The sequence below is a fragment of the Andrographis paniculata genome, unplaced genomic scaffold (assembly GCF_009805555.1).
Source record: "Andrographis paniculata isolate CXL003 unplaced genomic scaffold, ASM980555v1 Contig59END, whole genome shotgun sequence".
NCBI classification, from domain to species: domain Eukaryota; kingdom Viridiplantae; phylum Streptophyta; class Magnoliopsida; order Lamiales; family Acanthaceae; genus Andrographis; species Andrographis paniculata.
In genome coordinates this window covers 937,377-957,319 of record NW_026137594.1, presented here as the reverse complement: position 1 = coordinate 957,319, position 19,943 = coordinate 937,377, and the positions used below count along the sequence as shown (strand labels likewise).

Sequence of the window (19,943 nt, the reverse complement as noted above, 5' to 3'; positions counted from 1 at the left end):
TAAATTAAATAAATAAAAATTTGAATAGATATTATAAAGTTCATCAAAATATAATTATACATATTATTTATATTTTAAAATCATAATACATAATTTTTTATTTTAACTAAATTATTTAATTATTTTAATTTATAATTATTTTTATTAATAAATTTTTAAATTGTTACCGAAGAAAATAGTATAATTACTTCAAATGAAAAAAAATATTTACTATTCCAATTTAAAAAATATATATTAAATTCAATAATGTTTTATATATAAAGATAGCACATCAAACTCACTTAAAAACACACCCAAATTTGTTTACAATATTTTCAAATTTTCTCATAAATTAAATTTTATTTAATATTTTCCATCATCAAACATGTTTCGAAATAAATGATCATATGTTTACTTTGTTTTGTGTTTTAGCAAAAATTATTATCATTCAAACTTATATAGATGCTCGTAAAAATAATATATTTTTTTATGAACTCAAGCTAAACAAAAATTATTGTTCGATCAAATGAAATCAAATAGTTGATAACAGTTAAATTTTTGTCGTTTAAATGTTAGATTGTGAATTCGATTCATGCATTTAAAAATTATTATTCTCACCATCTATCAGTTCTATATATTTTATTTTTTATTCACAAAAAGTAATTTTTTTTATTTATAATAAATAATTTTTACACAGTCTTTTATTTATATTATTCAATATTCTACTTTTATATATATATATATATGATGAATATCTTTGCATTCAATTTATCCAAAATTCCATGATTTGTAGTTTGAATTGCAATGCATAGTAGGAGATTATGAAAGGTAAGGATATTCAAGATCCCATCTAACCTAACATGAACATAAGCAATTGGAGGTTTTGCTGGCATCAGTGTTTGTTTGGCATCTCAAATGGTGTTTGGACCGGATTAATTAATTTGTATTTAGGTTTCAATTCCTTTTTTATTTAAATAACATTTTATTAAAAATTATATTATATTATATTTTATTGAAAAATATATTGATTGCATATTAAAAACATTAGTCTGAATTACAAACCAAATCAACTTTAGTTTTCGAAAGAAACAATGACGTAATGTTTGAATAAGCACTAAAAGATATGATGTAAATGTATTAAAATATTTAAACAGTTATAAATAAATATGCATATAATTAGTATAAATCCATTCTATAATATATATATATATATAATCTTGAAGATATCTATAGATATTTATATATCGAGGAAATAGATAAAAATATAAAATTATATATTTAAAAAATTCTAAAAACATTTGTGTGTGATATGATTTTAAAATACATAATATTACCTAGTGTAAGGTTTTCTAACTTTTTTTCCCCTCTTGACCACTGTCTTCCAAATATGTCTTCTTCCTCCAACCAGCCATGCCTAACAGAGAAATCACAAGAAAACATGCGGCATACAGAGCATGAACCTTCCAGCTACTCTTGGGCGGTTGATGGCGCAGAGCCCTATGAAACACAGCAACATAATAATGCAGACCGATACAAAAGCCCACGAACATTTGGGACAGCCCCAATATCTTCGCATGGAATCCCCTCTTGCCCAAGAAAGCTGTAACTGCGTACACCAACACTAGCACAAGGTACAGCACGTATGCCACGGTTTGCAGAACCTGTACGCCCACATACATGGATCGCCATGCGGAGTAGCAAAACTTGAGCGGCTCAACGCCTGTGATCCATGATGTTAGGCCGAGGATTGCGAAGTACATTGCGAGGTAGAACTGGATGTAGATCAAGATCTTCTGCAGGGGTATATAAGTTGTGATTCGATTGAAAATGAAGGAGACGAGAATCAGGGGGATGATTATGAAGGCAACAGAGGCGATTGATGCAACAGTTGGCGCGTGTTTGCTCCCTACGTAGGGTTTGAATCCCTCGGTGATTCCCTGGTTGTAGTTCCTGAGATAAATCCTAGATGTTTTTGAAAAATTTTCCAAATCAGGTACAATTGTTTCGTGTAATTTGTATGGGAGGTCTCTGAATCCGGAAATTAGATCATAATCTTCGTCTTCCTGATCAATTTGAGCTTGGGGCTTCAGAGGCGGTGCTTGGGTCTTAACCGGGCTATTAGGTTCGGGCTTTGTTGCACTGCTTTCTAACTGGGGTTTGGATTCTTTGGCTGTTTTGTTCTTTGGAGAGGTAAGCTTGGGTGGACTTGGGACAGAATTGATTTTGATTGTTGAATTGGAAGTCGAGTTAAGCTTTTTGATATGGGGTTTTTCATGTTTGGGAATTGAAGTGGGTTTGGATTTGTTGTGGGTGAGATCAAAGGGTGTTGATCTAATGAGCTCGGTTTGGTTTTTGAATGCACGGCCAGTCTTGGTTTGGTTTTTGGATGAAATGGAAGGAGGAGAGGGAGAAATTGTGGTGTGTTTGGTTTGGTTCTTGGATGAAAGAGGAGGAGAAAGAGTTGTGGTAGCTTTAGTTTGATTCTTGGATGCAATGGAATGAGGAATTGTGGTGAGTTTGGTTTGGTTCTTGGGTGAAAGAGGAGGAGAAGGAATTGTGGTAACTTTGGTTTGATTCTTGGATGGAATGGAAGAAGGAGAAGAAGGAATTGTGGCGGGTTTGGTTTGGTTCTTGGATAAAAGAGGGGGAGAAGAAATTGTGGTAAGTTTGGTTTGGTTCTTGGATGAAATTGAGGAAGGGTGGGTCTTGGGCAAAATGGAAGAAGATTGAGTGAGGTTATTATTATGGTTATTGGTAGAGATGGATGAATCATTAAAGAGGGTATGGTTCTTGGAGAAGGTTGAAGAAGTAGTAGTAGTAAGGTTGTTGATGGATTTGGAATGGTGTTTGGAGGGAGTAGCAATGGTGGAATTGGGTTTCTTGTTACCGGGATGAGTTGTATTTTGGGGTTGGGGTTGGGAATGAGAAGATACAGAAATAAAAAGCAAAAGTACAGAAAGTAGTAATAGTAGTACCTTGGCCTTTGAAAGGATCATGATTCATGAAGAAGCAAGCTACTAAAAGGCCTAAGCTTTATTTTGTTGGAGAGATGGATGGATGGATGGATTGAGAAGAAGAGTAATTAGTTCATTTCTTGAAAAATCAAGAGATGAGATTGGGGTGTGTATGTGTGTCGAGGATCATTTGTTTAATTTATTTAAGGTAAGGGTAGGGGGTGGGGGTGGGGGTGGGGGTGGTTGGTGAGTGAAGGATGAGAGCGAGTCAATAAAGTGACAACAATGGCTACATATAGTAGTCTATATTGAAGAAAAGGGCAACAAAGTGTGATGTAATGAAGGATGAATGTTATGGAAGACCAGAGCATAGCGGCGATGGATAGATACATACATATCAATTATCAAAACGTGCTATGCTTCCTCCTCTATCATCTTTGTCATCCCTTTGTATGTATTGTCATTTAAAATGCCTCATATCAGATAATTTTTTCACCATAGATAATAAGTAAATATATTATGGTTTATGGCAAAATTTGTGACAGAAAAGTCATAAGTTCATCCCTAGGACGGTTTTAGATCTTGTATGTCATAGATTGTTCGCTTAATGTGAATTGTCTATTCGGATTTAATTTGAAAAAAAAATAAAAAATCACAATCCCAAGCAGATACAATGTATTATAACTTTTGTAACTTATTAACATTTAAATATGTTATTTAGGCCTTATTCATCCTAGCTAGCCTACCACGCTGACGTGATTATTAGCAATTGTGTCTATACAACGTTTCTCAAAAGAATGTCTGGATAAGAGTTCTAAATTTTTTTTAACTAAACAAAAAGATTAATCATAAGTCTACTTTGATTCTAATGAAATTCATCTTGTGTACTAGAAAAGAAATTATGATATTTACAAGGTAATGTGGAAGTGGGATTTCTGTATTTTAAGGAATATATCACAAAGCAAATTGATTAGTTATAGTGATTGGGCTGATCCAATTATGTATATTTTGTGTTAGCACATATGCAATATCTTGGAGTTTTGAAAGCAAAAAATCAATTGCACAAATTAGAGGCAATATGTGAGCAACTTGGCAAATATTGATTACTATGGCTCTGTTTATTTACCAAAATTCTCATATTTTACTATTTGGACTTTGAGTTTTTCGATTTTTTTTTTTTATAAAATATCTCATCAAATATTATTTTCATATTGAACTCAAACAAAAATTTTTCCAACGGGGTAAACATGCTATGGAGTTCACAACTATACTCTATATACCTCTAAAGCACTGCAAATTGTGGCATGCGTCAAGGATTTATATGTAGTCCATAATCTACTCACATTGATTTTGATTGAGTCTGTGTGTGTATGTGTTCAGAAACATCGATCGATCGATCGATCTCATGGATTACAAAGAAACATTACAAACATAGATAGATGATTAAAATGATTATTATCACCTAGCTAGATTCGTTCATGGTGGTAAAAACCGAATTAAAGAAAACCACACTTATTCTGCGAGGTGATGAACGTAGGGATGGATTAATTAGTTAATTAGATGGATTTTGAATATGAAGGGAGAGCAGTAGTGGCAGTTTTGCAGAGATCCCGGGTGGCGGTGAGCTGGTAGGGAGGCTCGTCCCGGGCGAGCCACTGTTCGACATGAAACATCTGCTGAGAGCAGTCGATCCCCAGGCCGAAGGAGGTGATCTGGACGTAGTCGCAGTACCAGCCATGGTAGGGCCCCGAGCCATCGGAGGTCAGGTTGATTCCGCAGACCCCGCCGGCCAGGCAGGGCCCTCTCACCCCGAAGATGTTGAGCTCGCCGGTCTCGAAGTAGTTGAACCCTGGCCCCATCAGTCCCCAGGTTTCCAGGTTGGGGATGGCTATCTGCGACCCAGACTCGTCCCAGAGGCTCAGCCCGATCACCGAGTGGGTCCCCGCCCGCTGAACCGACCCGGTCTGGACGTAGATGCCGTAGGTGCACTCCGCCGGAGACGACGACGACGACGTCTTTGGCTGCTGCTGCATATCCGGCCGAAGAATACATTATCAATCAGAATTCAGAATTGATAGGTAGTAGTATATAAATTAAATGAAAGATGCATGATTAGGGAAACTTACAGTTAGAGTGGTTGCAGTGCCTATTGCGGTTGTGGTGATGACGAGAATGGAGAAGAGGAGGAGGATGAGGATAGGGGAGGTAATGTTTATGTGTTTCGAGGTGGCTGCACCTTCCATGGTAGTTCAATTCTGCTCTGCTAATTAACTGGTTCGATATATCTGGTTATTAATTTTTGAACTTTTGAGTCATTGCTTGTGCACACCCTTAGCTTCCTTATATACAGGCAGGCAAGGCAATTACCCATCACAAAGAATGAATTTGTGACCATAAAATCATAAATTTATGATTTATTTGAAGCAAAACACAATATATATATATATATATAAATTCAACCCACGGGCATGTGTGGTAGTGAATGCATGGTGGTAAGATTGTACTAGTATAAATTTTTGAAATTAAATGCATGTGAGGAAAAATATCTAAAGGGGTGGGCGTCACACAAGGTACAGATAGCAGAGGGACCATCATACATATATATGTCTTATAGTATTTACTAGATTTTGTCCGATTTGCAATAAAATAAAAGGTGGAAGATTATGGCAATTATTTGTGGGGAAGGGGAGGCTCCGGACAGGGCAGAAAATGCCACGAGTACGTTTTCCTGCTGCTGCAGCTGCAGCTGCACGCACGTGTTTTTATTTGTAAGGTAGATAATGAATTGAGTATGAAATATCTTCACACTGTTACTTGTTTCTTTCCATAATTGTGAAGATATATTATGGACATGATAAGGGCAACTAATTTATTATATAAAAGAATTTTATTCATCGAGACTATTTTCAACATCTTTAAATAAATACTAGTACAATTAATTGGACAGACATCAAATAGAGAAAATGGATAAGATTTAATTTGTGTATTTTAGTTTTCAAGTATACTTTGATTAGCCTGAAGCCATTAATTAAATAATTAGGAACACAAGTTCCTTATGGCGGCGAGGGTATGATGATCGGCGGCGAGCCACTGGTCGACGGTGAAGAGCCTCTGAGTGCAGGGGCGGTTGACGCCGGTGGCGGTGACCTGGACGTAGGAGCAGTACCAGGCGTCGGAGCCGTCGGAGGTGGTCAGGTTCATGGCGCAGATGGTGGCGGGCAGGCAGGGACCTTGCCCGCTGAAAATGTCCAAATTCCCAGGTTCGAAGTAGTTGTAATAATTGACATTGAGGCCGCCCCACGCAGCCAGATTGTTGATCCGAATCCCGTAGCCGTAGGCATCATAAAGGGTTAAAATGACGGTGGAATCTGTGCCGCCGTTTATGATGGATCCCGTTTGAACGTACGCCGTGTATACACAGTACTCCCCGACCTCATTCTTCCTCTGCACTTGATCAATTGATTAATTAATTAGTTTCTAAATTAGGGTTCAAATAAATAATGGATAATTTAAGACGATCTTGCGGGCTATATATATATATACTTAATTACATACATGGGTATGTGGAGGAGATGGGGCAGAACAGAAGGAGATGAGGAGGAGAAGGACTATATGGAGGGGATGGACATGGACTGCTGCTGCTGCTGCTGCTGCCATGGCTGTAATTTCATAGTAGTTGTTATGACTATCAGATTAGATTAGATAAGGTTAGATCAGAGCTGAACTGAAATGAGTATGAGTTTGTGTTTGTGAGGGGGCAAAAAGTAACTGACGACGGCATTGAATATGGATTGATAGATATTCAACCTCGCAGTGACAGTTATAACATTTTCATAGGAGGACATTGGATCTGAGTATCATCACCTGCAGCAAGTAGGCTGGCTAAATGTAAGAGATCAATTACATATTCTTAACTAGACAAAGAGAGAGTGTGACAGTGTGTAGTGAACTTTTGAATATTCTAACAACAAAATGATTTCTACCAAGATGTACAAGTTGAGGTCGTTTGGATCATCAGTGCAGATGGGCTGGGCTCACCTTTTAAGGAGCCCATCATAGAGCTCTTTGAATGGACCAGCCCAAGACTTGTAAGTAATCATGCATGCATTATTTATTTTTAAGCCACCATTTTCTTTTCTAGTTCGTGATCCACCCTGACAATGACATGATATAATGGATTGGGTTGGGATAGGGATAGGGATAGGATAAGCGATTCCATTTCATTATAACGATCGAAATTCAATTCAATTCAAAACAAAAGCAAGCACTCCGACTGACTCACTCCATTATTCAATTGAATTAAATTTGGTTATTAATGTACCATGACTATAATGCCCCTCCAACAATAACAACAGGAATTAATTAGGGAAGGGAAGGGAAGGGAGTGTAATAAGTCGTCGATCCGATCCGATCCGATCCGATCTACCCACAGAACGCGCAAAACTAAAGTACCCATCATACAAATACCATTGACCCGAAAATCGCTCACCCACCCCACGTGGACAAAAAAAAAACACACACACACAAACCGGACAGGGTCGGGTCGGGTCCCTCCTCCTTAAACCACAGGCATCAACGACGACGGATGCGAGTCGGCGTCGCCGGAGCAGGAGTTCCTAATGGCGGTGAGCTCGTAGGGCGACCTGTCGGTGGCGAGCCACTGCTCGACAGTGAAGGTCTGCTGGGCGCAGTTGAGGTGGGGCCCGGTGGAGGTGACCTCGACGTAATTACAGTACCAGCCATGGCCGGAGCCGGAACCGTCGGAGGTGAGGTTCATGGCGCAGACGGGGCCGGTGAGGCAGGGCACCCTGGCGCTGAAGATGTCGAGGTTCCCCCGCTCGAAGTAGTCGTAGTCCGGGCCCATGAGTCCCCCCCAGGCCTCCAGATTGTTGATCCGGACTCCGTACCCGGCCGCGTCGTACAGGGTCAGGGTCATCTTCGAGTCCGTCCCGCCCTTGATCACCGACCCGGTCCGTACGTAAACTGTGAACACACATTCCATTTCCGAATCACCCACGCCGGTCTCGCCCTCGCCCTCGCCCTCGCCCTGACGCCAATTAATTAATTATTAAACATCGAGTCCTCCGACGATCCAATTGAAGCACATACACTACAGATCTAACCTTATATATATATATATATGATGAAATCGACGATGAGAGGAAAGTGGATCGGATTTAAAATGGAAAATTAAGGTGAATTAATTTTAAGGTATAGATAGGTAGGAAATGAGAAGAACTTACGAGAGGACGTATAGATCTGGTGGAGATGGCAACGTTGACATTAATGGAGAGGATGAGGAGGAGAGTGAGACTCAGATTGAGATTGAGAAGCGAGTGATTGGCTGCCATGGCGATCGATTTCTGATTTGAGTACTGTCTGGCAGGCCTGCCTGCCTGCCTCAATTGTCTTTATATACTCCATATAAAACACATCGCTGGACCCACTCCATTTTATCTTTCTTCTAAATTTGTTTAAAAATTCAATTTATATTAAATACTCACCATTAATATATCGTAATTAATACAATTATAATTATCACAATTAATAAGCAATAATTAATAAATTAATTGTACAATTAGTAATGCTATAGTATAACATATTAATATTTAAATATTGATTATTATATTATGTTTACAAATCAAAAAAAATTGACAAATATATTTTCATTAATATTTTACAATCCAAATAAAATGGTATTTTTAACAATGAAAATACTGATTCAAAAAGCAAAATAACTCTTTTTTGTATCGTAATTCGTACATTAGTTTATACTTTTTTCATTGCAATTCAATTGAATTTTTTTTAATTAGTGATAGGCATTTTAAAAATTAATATTTAACTAATTATTAATAATAAATTATAATATTATTTTATAATGTAATTAATTATATTGATAATAATAAAAATAAAATAAATTCAACAGATAAATTGAAAAATAATATATAAATAAATTTGATGGATAAAAAGTATATATATAAAAAAGCCTTATCCATTTTTTTTAATAATTTAATATAAAATAATTTTTTTTTGATAAATTTAATAATTTTAAGCATACTTGATGAATATAAATTAATTTTAATAAAATTTTAAACCTCATACACATCAAATTCATTCAAAATTCTTTTATTTTTATTTCTTTCCAGTATACAAATATTTGTATCTATAAAATTATATTCATATTATATATATATATATATTATTGAGATAGAATATTTAAAAAAAAAAAAAACTATATCTTAATATTTATTTTAAAAATACTAATATCACATATATAAAAAAATAAAATAATATTATAATGATTGTAATTAAGCTATTAAATTCACTGACTAAAATGTCCGTGTCTTAAAATGAGGTAGTATTGATATGCATGGCCATGGGAGTCCCGGACTGGTGTTACGTGGAGCTTGTATCGCACCGCGTGTCTGACGTCTGTGTATGTATTTCGCTCTCTCAATCAATGGTGCGGACCCGCGATGGAGGAGTCCGGGACCTTCTATTCCTCCGCAATCAAGTGGAAAGTTTGGGTATTACACGTGCCTGCCTTCCTAATCTGATTTTAACTACTCCTTTCTTTTTTCTTTTAAAAAAAATATTAATAATTTTTGTCCTTATAAAAAAAAAAAAAACAGTTTATGATGAATATCATTTACGTGGAGTCAAATCCAATGGCCGACGTGAACAAAAGCCATTCTTCATTGATCCTTTTGTTTGGAATTCGAAAAGTTGTTTGTATTATATGTAACATTCAACTCCTAACCAAACAACACTCTCGTGAAATTAAATATAGTGCAATAATGGAGACGATGGAGTCAGTCAGACATGCAGAGCAAGGTGAATTCGTCAGTAATAAATAAATAGTGATAATGGAGTATTAATTAAATAATTATTTATTACATAGAAGTGATGAAGAAGATCACATCAATTGTCCTAGTACCTCTCTCATCAAAATATATGTCAATTTGATCGGATACGCGTTCAAAAATAAATAAATAAAAATAAAAAAGTTTTTTTAAAGAAAAACAAAAAATTGAAAACAATAATATTTTTTATTTTAAAAAATTCGAAAATAAATTTAAATAATAATAATAATAATAAAGTACTGCATAATTAAATAATACTATATGTAATAAAACAAGGCTTCAATTTGAGCAGGCAGCCAGCTACCCTTCTCTGAAAACGTAGACACGTGCGTGCGGCTGATGCAGATCTAACCCTAATTAAGTCTAACCATTGTTTATCAGCCCGGCCCGGCCCTGTAAATGTTCAAGTATAGCCTTAGACAACATCATAGGTTCAAATTCCACCCCCATCTAGTTAGTTTAGTGTAACTTGTCTATCGGGCTTAATTTGCAGACTATTAGGTTCAATCGAGGGTTTAATTTAATACGCATTTTCGGGTAACGATTACGTGTTATGTGATATAGACACACAAAAGAATTGTTCCAAATATCTATATATATGTTCTTTCATTTTCGCCGCTATGTGCATATCCGGCTATATATTTAATTGTGTTTCTATCTATCCCCACAAAAATAGTTTCTTTCGTACATATTTAAAACAACTTGATTTCCATTCAACAACATTTAATTACACAAAATACAATAATTAATTTCATCAAAAGTTCAACTAGATGATGACGATACAAGAAACTATAAAATCAAGAATATTATTCTACAAAATTTATAAAAGTACTACACTACAACAACAAAATCAAACAAAATTTGACAAACATAAATCAATTTGGTAACTTTCGCCACCCTTCCATAATTCCAATTTTACTATAATTTTTTCGACAACAAACGAATAATATTTTCGGCATGCAATAATAAAAATAAATCGATTAAAGGATGGGTGTTCACATAAAAAAAAGTTTTTCAAAATTGTAAATAATCATGAGAAGTCATTATAATTAGTTGTACCTTAATAATAAAAATAAATTTAATATTTTTATATAATAGAGCTAATAAATTTTAATATTTTAATATTAAACAATTACAATAAAATAACCCATAGTTTTTAGGGCAAAGGAATAGAGTTGTGTACTTGCATGTAACCATAAAATGTTAAGTCATATATACCTTATATAATATATGTTCTGGGCTCTTTGTCAAAATGGGCTTTGGGTAGGTGTCCAATTAACATTTGTAAAGCCCACCTGCCTCTAATATAATATACATATATTCAGACAATATATATAATATACACTTTATATAAAAATATTTTTAATATTAAATACAAGAAAACAAAAGATAAAAATAAATTTATTAAGTGAACTAATGAAGTTTTTTTTATTTTAAAATTATTTTAATATAAAATTTTATATTTAACATCTATTTGCATCAAGTACAACATATTTAATAAAAATAGATAGCATATGTTTGTCCATATATGATAATACAATACACAGAAAATATTCAGACAACTTATTATATAATTTAATATAGTACATGCAATACATTATTTTCCAATATCATTTAAATTTGTGTTTATTTTTCTTTTTCAATTGTTATCAAAAGATATTTTTATTCTTTAAGTAAAAAATTACACTATCTTTTTTTTTTTTTTTTTTTTTTTAATACAACACAAAATAATACATAAATTTCATAACATGAAAAAAGTTATCTTTCATTCAATTTTTATGATTATCATAACTTTTCGTAACTAAATATCTGAACACAACCTAAATAAGTTACTTTCAAAGACAGAATAAAGTCTTGTACAAAATTTCAAATGCGTATGTGTTCCATTCAAATATATTCTAGAAGCTCTTTCAAGTAATTAAATAATGATTACATTACATGCATCATAAGATTTGATGCCTTAGATATTAGATATTGTTTCCTAGAAACAATAATTGCCCTAATAAACTAATTAAATTAATTAGCAATACGTATGCAAGAATAATAAAATTATAATTAACAAATATTAAAATTATTAATTATAAATATTATATTAGAGAAAAGCCTTTTGCTCTGAATATTCCAACTATGATTGAGAATACCCACACAATATAATGCTACTACTAAACTAATTGATTAATTAAGGACACTATCACCAATGTTATTATTCCCTTAACATTATTAGCATTAAAAAACACAACCAAATCTAATGAACACTATTATATAATTACCATATCACTAATTGGATCTTTCATAAACTAATAACCACCATTAGCAACGAATCATATAACACCAAATAGTGCAATATAATTATGATTTCCATTTATCAACTTCTATTAATTACTTCACTGATTTTATTCTTTTGCTTCTTAACTTGTATACAAGTTGCCAACTTGATTGTAATCTTGATTAGTACATGTAGCTTTAATACATACATATGATCTATATATGGAAATATAATGTGGGTTAGGATTCTTGATATATATATATTAAAAAGAGATTTGGGGTTTCAATTTAAAATCATTTTGATACTAAATGAAGTAGTTTTTCATCATTATATCCAAAAGGGAGTTTCCATAATTTTTCAATACGAGACAGTATTCCAAAATATAAATTTTACGCCACGAGCAAAACCTTTGCGTGTTATATGTCATCTTATTATTGCGAAAAAGATTCCCAAAGTTAATGAAAGGTTGAAAATATAAAATTTTAAAATATATATTAGATCCTCATCATATGAATTATATTTTGTATCTCTTTTCTCTGTAATTTGTTGTTGTTGTTGTTTTTGTATATTTTTTTTTTAATGGAAATCACAAAATTATCTTCATATGGAAAGTATTATGTGAGGGTTTTTGAGAGTTACGGTGTAAACAGATAATCATAATTAATATTTGTCATTACGTTGATTAGGCATTTGTTATTGGTTAAGTTTTGAGTTAATTAATATTGAATTCAAGATTTACAATTGGCCTGTGCTGGTTGTTGCAACTGTTTCCATTTCCATTACAGGACATCGATGATCAATCGGCATAATTAAGAACATACATGCATAGACGACACAGACACATTCTTACACAAGGGTTAGGGGCTTTGATGAACTGATTTCGATTAGCCCTAGCTAATTAATAGTTAGTTAGTTTAATTCATTAAAATAGGGTTTAGGGCAATGCATTGCAACCCTTGAAATTAATTAAGAGGTGGGTAAGGAAACTAGGTAGTTGTTGATCTGGTGGATTCTGGACCTGATCCGCCGTAGAGACATCCTCTTCCATGCGACAAGGCGCCTTAGAAAAGCCATAACCTCTGCAGGATCTTGGAGTGAGTAGGACCCGTATGTCTCTTTTGCTGTCTTCGTCACCACAATACCAAACCCTTGCCCCCTCTCTCTCAGCACCTACCAATTAATACATCATTTTCATGTTCATATTCATTCAAACGATTGATCGATCCATGCCATATGTATATATATATATATATATATATATATAGATAGAATTACCTTAAAAGCATCCTCATCGGTTCGATCATCGCCAATATATATAGGAAACACATCAGCGCAATTCGCGTATCCTGCCAATTACATTAATTAATGTGTCAAATCATGGGGCATGCAATAAATTAGTAGTAATTTATAGTAAAGCAATATTTAAAATGAAAAAAGATACTGTATGTAGATAAAATTACTCACCAAGTGACTCCAAAAGGAACTCCAGTGCCTTCCCTTTGTCCCATTTAATGGTTGGTCTGATTTCGAACACCTAAACACCCAATAATATTATATTATGTTATATCAATTATAATCACATATCACTTTCATATATAATTAATTGGCTTATATATTATTAGCTTCTTTATTATAGGGTATATAATCAAATCCACCCATGTCTTGATGATTACATATTTATATATTTTGTGCAACCTGCCAACTAAACCACATATACATGCACACACACACACACACATACCTACAGACAGACAGAGAGAGAGAGAGAGAGAGAGAGAGAGAGAGAGAGAGAGAGAGAGAATTATTAAAAGCATATATATCTACCAACCTTTCTTCCTTGGCTCAATCGAAGAGTTGGATACCCTTCCAACACAGACCCAACTTGCTTCGCCAGTTCACCCCATTTCTGCACATATACTATTAATTAGTTTTTTACATTTAATATAATACCTTGTTCTGTCAAACAGAATAAGCATGTCTGTGTATTGTGTATTGTGTACGTACCCTCTCATCAACACAACGGAAATGAACAGAAACACAAAACTTGTTGTTCTCCACTCTAGCACCTGCTATGGACTTTGTCACCTCCAAAAGGGCTTTGTACACCTATACATACATATATCATTGAATTTCGAATTAGAGTTTTTAATTAGGCTGTACATATGTATGGGATGAATTTAATTTGTAAGGAACCTCATCGATCACGGGGAGAAATTCCCTGGCTGGCTGGAAAAGAACAGCAGCCGCCGCCGCTGCCGCCGCAGCATGACTAGTTGCACTGCTACCCTTCTTCTGCAGCTGTCTCAATTATATTATATAGAAACGACAAATTAAATACCATTACAATATATATTCCATATAGAATTGAATTGAATGAAAGGAAGCCAATTATTTAGTAACTGACTTTAGTAACGTAGTTGGAAGCTTTTGCAGGGCCTTTGATGTCCATTCCATGGCTCCCAGCATAATACAGTTCCGCCAAACGAACAAAACTGTACACCTGCATTAATCAATTATTCAATTGCATTGCTGCATTATTGAATTGCGTTTATGTATATATATCCACATGTACTATACGCATTAATTAAGGATGAAAAAATATTACCTTGTCCCGACACCTGCCGCTGACTATGGCAGTGGGGAAATACCGCGCAAGTGTCCTCACTGTTGCTCGCATCTGCCGTGTCAACACTCAAATTAATTATTCATTATATATACACACACATATATATATATATGGATACGTACAGTTTTGGACATGAAGGCGCGATCAGGGTCGTCGACAATGGGGGAGAGGGTGCCATCGTAGTCGAGGAACATCACAATCTGCTTGCCCTTGGAGGCCCCCGTGATCTGCTCCACCATCTCCAGCGCCGACGGGTGCTCCACCCTCCACAGCTTCATCATTTCCATTTCCATTTCCATGTTATTACAACTAAGATTCCTTGTCGGAGAAGATGCTCTCATGGAATCCGCCCACGCCTTACTCTTCAACTCATCATCCAGATGATCACTACTATTCTCGCACTGATCAGATTTCTTCATCCCGCCATCGCTCGATCTCGTAAACGCCATGCTTTGCTGCTTCCTCCTCATCTTATTTTATATATATATATATATATATATATGTTCCAGAAACAGATAGATAAAATCCGGGATGGATCAATCAACAAATGAGGTGGAGAGGAGAGGAAAGGCTCGAAATCAAACCCAATTTTGAAATTGAATTGAAGATTAAAAATAAAAAGATGCAAAAGGTAATTAGATGGATGGATCAAGTAGGTAGGAGATCAGTGAGAGTGGGAAATTTGGGGCGTGTTTGGTTGGTTTTTATAGTTGAGACTGAGCAGAGAAGACGGAGGGTATCAGGGGTATCCGGGTATGGGTCGGATCTGGGTCTGGTAGGGCCCACACCTCTATTTCCTGTCCTGTCTCTGGTGGTTGATTTTTATTTGTATCCTTCGTTTTCGTCCTCGTCGACGACAACACATTCGCCGCCGCCAGCCAGCCACGTGGGTATATATTATCATAAATATTATAAAAATAACAATACATAATATATATATATTATATATATACACGATCTATTTATTTACTAAACATAATAATAATTTAATACAAAATATTATTTTTTTATATTATCGATAAATTCTCGGTACCTAAAATAAAAAATACATTATAAAGAAAATGAAATTGCACAAACCCTTAATTGTGCGTTACCACACATTATTCAAATCACTCTAAACAAAATGTCACGCTCATAAAATTAAAACAATTTTATGCTCCATATATACAACTTTAATTTATTAATCTACTGATATCGTGTTCGTTCTTACAATTGTATTACACTACTAGTCGTTGTTGTAAGTAATTATTACAGAAAACTAAGATAAATTTATTAGTAAATTGTATATATTTAATTATCATGAATTAATGTTGTTCCATATTTGTTATTTACAAAGTATGATTGATATCCACCAAAGGGAACCAAACATAGTGCAATGCTTAGAATCCTTAAAAAAGATAAATATATATGTCGAATCAAACATGAAAGAAAGATGGGTAGTTGCAAGTAGGAGTATTTAGACCATCCACATAACCTTTTGAATTAAATAATTAATTATTATATATGCATAAATTATTATGTAGCACTAAATATTCCATGCATGACATATATATATATATTCTGATATTAATTTATATACATAAATAACATATATTCTTGTCATCATAAAGGTATGAGATGCTTTGTATCAATATTATTAATTAGTTACCATAACCCATGCCTAATTCTCTGCAATTGCATTCATTGGAGCTTCAACAGGGAAACAGATCTCATGTCACAATAGATTCTCTATTCTTGACAATTTCAACAAATTTAAATTTGAATATATATCGAACGAGACTTGACACCCTTTTCTCAACTAAACTTTTAAGAAATATCAAGAAAAAAAAAAAATGTAAATACGAAATATAGTCATTGGACGAATTTGATTGTTGGATGATCTGTGTAATTTGGACCAAGCGAAAAGGCTAAAACATGTACATGATGAATTCTTTGAAGGACTCAACAATGCCTTGGGATTTGATTTTGCAAAGGTTGAATCGAATTAACAAAATGAGGGGAAAACAACGAAAATAAGTACAGGGAAAACAAAGTAAAGTAGCTCAGAGCTTGGTCATCTCTTTTAGTTGGAACTTCGATTACTCTAATCTCCGACAACTTTGGCGGATTTTTGTGTTAAACACGTATTCAAAATATGAAAATTAGGAAGAAGTATCTATTCTCTCTCTACAATATACTCCTAAACTCTATTCATAACCAACTTTTCATATTATCCCGATTGTATAGACAACTTCTGAAAAATGGTTTTACAATTTTCATTAATTTTTTTTTTTTGCACTGAAATGATGAGTGAGTATCTCTAGAAATTTGATACGTTTTGACCATCCCAAAAATATTCTTTTTGTCTTATGTATAGACTTGAAAGAAAAGACAAAGGATAAATACAAACTTGCTATACAGTTGCGGTAACAGACTGTTTGTAACACATTATTACATGTACAGTTGAAGTTAAACACGATAGACAAGTAACTAAAATAACTACCACTTGAAAGGATGATACAAGAAACAATGTGATGGTGAAATTACACAACAAACCCCACCACCCACCCAACATATATAATAATAATAAGTTGAGTATATATCCATCCATCCATCCATCCATCCATCCATCCATCACCCTTAACTTCCTCCACATTGATTTTATCTCCAACAGTTTTTATTTTTTTTGGTGTCTATATCATTAGATATAAACTATTGTCATTTATATATTTATACTTCACTAATTTAATTCAACTTATCTTACCAGATTGTCGTTTTGTGGATAAAACACAGACACACACATCTGCAGAAAAGGAATTACTGACGATATAAAGGGTGGATAATTACGAGATCGTGTGGCTTTATATATATATATATATATATATAATTAATTAGCATGCAGAAGAACACATGTCCCAAGCATGCATAAGACCATTTATATTATATTATCCTAATTAACTAACATATGGATTATCTATCCCCTAGCTTATCTTAAAACATGCATTTTCGGTTATATCCACCACGACCACGACCACTCCATGCATATATATCATCAAACCTTTAAGGCTTTAATTTAGTTTAAAAATAAATCTATCATTCAATAAATATACAGTTATACATATATATATTTGTCTCTTTCTGATTTTTAGGGCTACCAGCTAGTCTATAAAGTCTGGAGTCACATCTTCATTAGCCCCTTCCTCCATCTTCATCCTCATATCTCCATCTCCACTTCCACTGCCATAATTAATTTCCTTTATATATATATTTAAAGTTTCAGTGACAAAATATATATGTGGTATGACCAGCACATTTTATTTCTGATAACTAAGAGGTGTGTGACAGTCAGGCAGTTGTCCCCCATTACAAAATTATTGGGTGATTTATTATTATTATTATTATTATTTGGTTTTGTATTTTATTTTGATTTATTAATTGAAAATAGTTTGAATGTGATATATCGTAAGTTGAAATAACATAATTAAAACAAAACTCAGAATAGAGTCATTAGCTTAAGTGTTAGCATGCTTTACATTACGTTGCTACTTGTTTGAATACAAGATATGAACACAAAGAAGTATTTGTTCTAGAGTTCAATTTTAATTTAATACACGTGGATGAAATCTCTCCTCTAATATTTATTATATATATATATATATAAACTTTATATATGTTAAATTAACGAAACACTAGTATTAGTATTAATTAGAGAGCCCCTTGATGGAACAATGTAGAATTGTCAAGTGTATACCAACTTCTTAATTTATTTATATATAGCAAAAAAATAAAAGAAGAACATATTAAGAATGGATTGTAAAACTAATTAAATACATTGTGGGAATATATATACTCAATGTGGGATCATATATCTATATAAAAGTTGGATGCATAATGCATGCATGGGGATGATGGGAGAGGATAAAATTAAAGATTGAAGAAGAGATATTAAGATAAAAAGAGAAGTGATGGATAGATAGATAGATAGATAGATATGGAGCCTTTTTAGTTTTTGCTATCTGTCTTTTTTATTTTTAATTTTTTTTTAGTGAGTGTGCAATAGATTTAGAGAGAGAAGAGTTTGAAAGCGAAAGAATTGGTGGTGTGAAGAAAATGGGTTTTTCCTACAATGATCCACATAGGTTTAGTGCCCTTCCACGCCCCAATCATCATCCATCACTATCACTATACATATTATTACCATATTCAATTATATTTTCTAATATCTTATTCTTGTGTTAAGCTGGAAAGTTTATTAACTGCAGATCAATATATATATATAGCCTATTCAAGAAACAAAACCAAACAAGCTCAATAATTTCGAGAGAGAGAGAGAGAGGAAGCAAGGATCGATGTCGGTAAAGGTTTTACTGAATATATATATATATATATATATATATATATATTTATTTATTTAATGATATGATATGATGGCACGTTCCTTTTATTTAAGGTGGGGATGGGTGCTTTATTGAAGTTATCCTTTTTTACTTCTTTTATATGATGATAATTGATGAATGGAAAGCAAAGCAGTACTGAATTGACAAAAAGTGATTTATTATTATTATTATTACTATTATTATTCCATGTAATTTGGGACAAATAAGATATATATATATATTTATATATTGGAAGAAATTAAATGAAAAGAGAGGGATGATATATTCATCCAGCACTGTATACCAAAATTTAAAAATTTCCAATTTTGAACCCAATTAACATCAAAAGCCCAACAGAAAGAAAGGAATGAATAGATTAAAGCCCAATAGACAAAGAAGATCCAACAAAAGCCCATCTGATCAATTCTCACTTGGACTTGCAGGACTCAATTAATAAAAATTAATTAATGTTTAATCACATCATTTCACTAATAAGTACTCTCTACCTGCGACTAATAATCATTTCCACACAACACTCTTAACCATTATTATTATTATTCGTTGGAATAGTAGTAATTTATTTATTTATTTATTCTTTTCCTTGATGTTTGATCCATATTGAATTGGATATCTATATTAATTCAAATTTGAATTTTGTGTGTATATATATATATATCATGAGAATATGGAAAGCATCCGAACCAACCAAAATGGCTACACTTATTAATATATGTGCACCATTAATTCATCCTATAATAATAATAATAATAATAATATCGTAACCCTACTAGTGGTTCATATGGAGTATATTGCATTGCATGTGCACATCATTTTCAATAATAATAATAATGATCGATCGCATGCAACACCACAATAAATATAAATCAGAAACCATTGGTT

At 33.4% G+C, this 19,943-nt stretch overlaps 4 protein-coding genes across 7 annotated transcripts; all 4 read right to left on the bottom strand.

Moving 5' to 3' along the window:
- Positions 1 to 4,249: 4,249 nt before the first annotated feature.
- LOC127258516 (PLAT domain-containing protein 3-like) lies at positions 4,250 to 5,286 on the bottom strand. Of its 2 annotated transcripts, none has more exons than XM_051285381.1 (2): positions 5,060 to 5,286; positions 4,250 to 4,957 (listed from the first exon to the last, which is right to left on the bottom strand). In XM_051285381.1, the coding sequence occupies exons 1-2, from the start codon at positions 5,174 to 5,176 to the stop codon at positions 4,490 to 4,492; spliced, it is 585 nt and encodes a 194-aa protein (XP_051141338.1). In that variant the 5' UTR covers positions 5,177 to 5,286; the 3' UTR covers positions 4,250 to 4,489. The 2 variants fall into 2 exon arrangements, with proteins under 2 accessions (XP_051141338.1, XP_051141337.1); XM_051285380.1 differs by having other exon boundaries at positions 4,303 to 4,960; positions 5,060 to 5,273.
- A 496-nt stretch (positions 5,287 to 5,782) lies between these two features.
- Positions 5,783 to 6,914, bottom strand: LOC127258518 (PLAT domain-containing protein 3-like). The gene is made up of 2 exons (XM_051285382.1): positions 6,489 to 6,914; positions 5,783 to 6,377 (listed from the first exon to the last, which is right to left on the bottom strand). Exons 1-2 carry the CDS (start codon positions 6,588 to 6,590, stop codon positions 5,970 to 5,972), a joined length of 510 nt encoding a protein of 169 aa, XP_051141339.1. The 5' UTR covers positions 6,591 to 6,914; the 3' UTR covers positions 5,783 to 5,969.
- Positions 6,915 to 7,134: 220 nt separating this feature from the next.
- On the bottom strand, positions 7,135 to 8,319 carry LOC127258515 (PLAT domain-containing protein 3-like). Of its 3 annotated transcripts, none has more exons than XM_051285377.1 (2): positions 8,177 to 8,319; positions 7,135 to 7,980 (listed from the first exon to the last, which is right to left on the bottom strand). In XM_051285377.1, exons 1-2 carry the CDS (start codon positions 8,282 to 8,284, stop codon positions 7,492 to 7,494), a joined length of 597 nt encoding a protein of 198 aa, XP_051141334.1. In that variant the 5' UTR covers positions 8,285 to 8,319; the 3' UTR covers positions 7,135 to 7,491. The 3 variants fall into 3 exon arrangements, with proteins under 3 accessions (XP_051141334.1, XP_051141335.1, XP_051141336.1); XM_051285378.1 differs by having other exon boundaries at positions 7,135 to 7,974; XM_051285379.1 differs by having other exon boundaries at positions 7,135 to 8,051; positions 8,177 to 8,306.
- A 4,448-nt stretch (positions 8,320 to 12,767) lies between these two features.
- On the bottom strand, positions 12,768 to 15,345 carry LOC127258512 (probable trehalose-phosphate phosphatase H). The gene is made up of 9 exons (XM_051285374.1): positions 14,811 to 15,345; positions 14,668 to 14,739; positions 14,467 to 14,562; positions 14,256 to 14,360; positions 14,067 to 14,168; positions 13,891 to 13,968; positions 13,527 to 13,596; positions 13,338 to 13,408; positions 12,768 to 13,232 (listed from the first exon to the last, which is right to left on the bottom strand). Exons 1-9 carry the CDS (start codon positions 15,156 to 15,158, stop codon positions 13,029 to 13,031), a joined length of 1,146 nt encoding a protein of 381 aa, XP_051141331.1. The 5' UTR covers positions 15,159 to 15,345; the 3' UTR covers positions 12,768 to 13,028.
- Between the last annotated feature and the right edge of the window lie 4,598 nt (positions 15,346 to 19,943).

Bases quoted from the DNA above. Each gene is read 5' to 3' on its own strand.
- LOC127258515 (XM_051285377.1), bottom strand. From the start codon at position 8,284: ATGGCAGCCAATCACTCGCTTCTCAATCTCAATCTGAGTCTCACTCTC. The intron at 7,981-8,176 runs GTAAGTTCTTCT...AATTGGCGTCAG, and splicing joins CCAGATCTATACGTCCTCTC to GGCGAGGGCGAGGGCGAGGG.
- LOC127258516 (XM_051285380.1), bottom strand. From the start codon at position 5,176: ATGGAAGGTGCAGCCACCTCGAAACACATAAACATTACCTCCCCTATC. The intron at 4,961-5,059 runs GTAAGTTTCCCT...CCGGATATGCAG, and splicing joins GCACTGCAACCACTCTAACT to CAGCAGCCAAAGACGTCGTC.
- LOC127258518 (XM_051285382.1), bottom strand. From the start codon at position 6,590: ATGGCAGCAGCAGCAGCAGCAGCAGTCCATGTCCATCCCCTCCATATA. The intron at 6,378-6,488 runs GTATGTAATTAA...GATCAAGTGCAG, and splicing joins CATCTCCTCCACATACCCAT to AGGAAGAATGAGGTCGGGGA.
- LOC127258512 (XM_051285374.1), bottom strand. From the start codon at position 15,158: ATGAGGAGGAAGCAGCAAAGCATGGCGTTTACGAGATCGAGCGATGGC. The intron at 13,969-14,066 runs GTACGTACACAA...GTATATGTGCAG, and splicing joins TCCGTTGTGTTGATGAGAGG to AAATGGGGTGAACTGGCGAA. The intron at 13,597-13,890 runs GTTGGTAGATAT...TTGGGTGTTTAG, and splicing joins GATTGAGCCAAGGAAGAAAG to GTGTTCGAAATCAGACCAAC.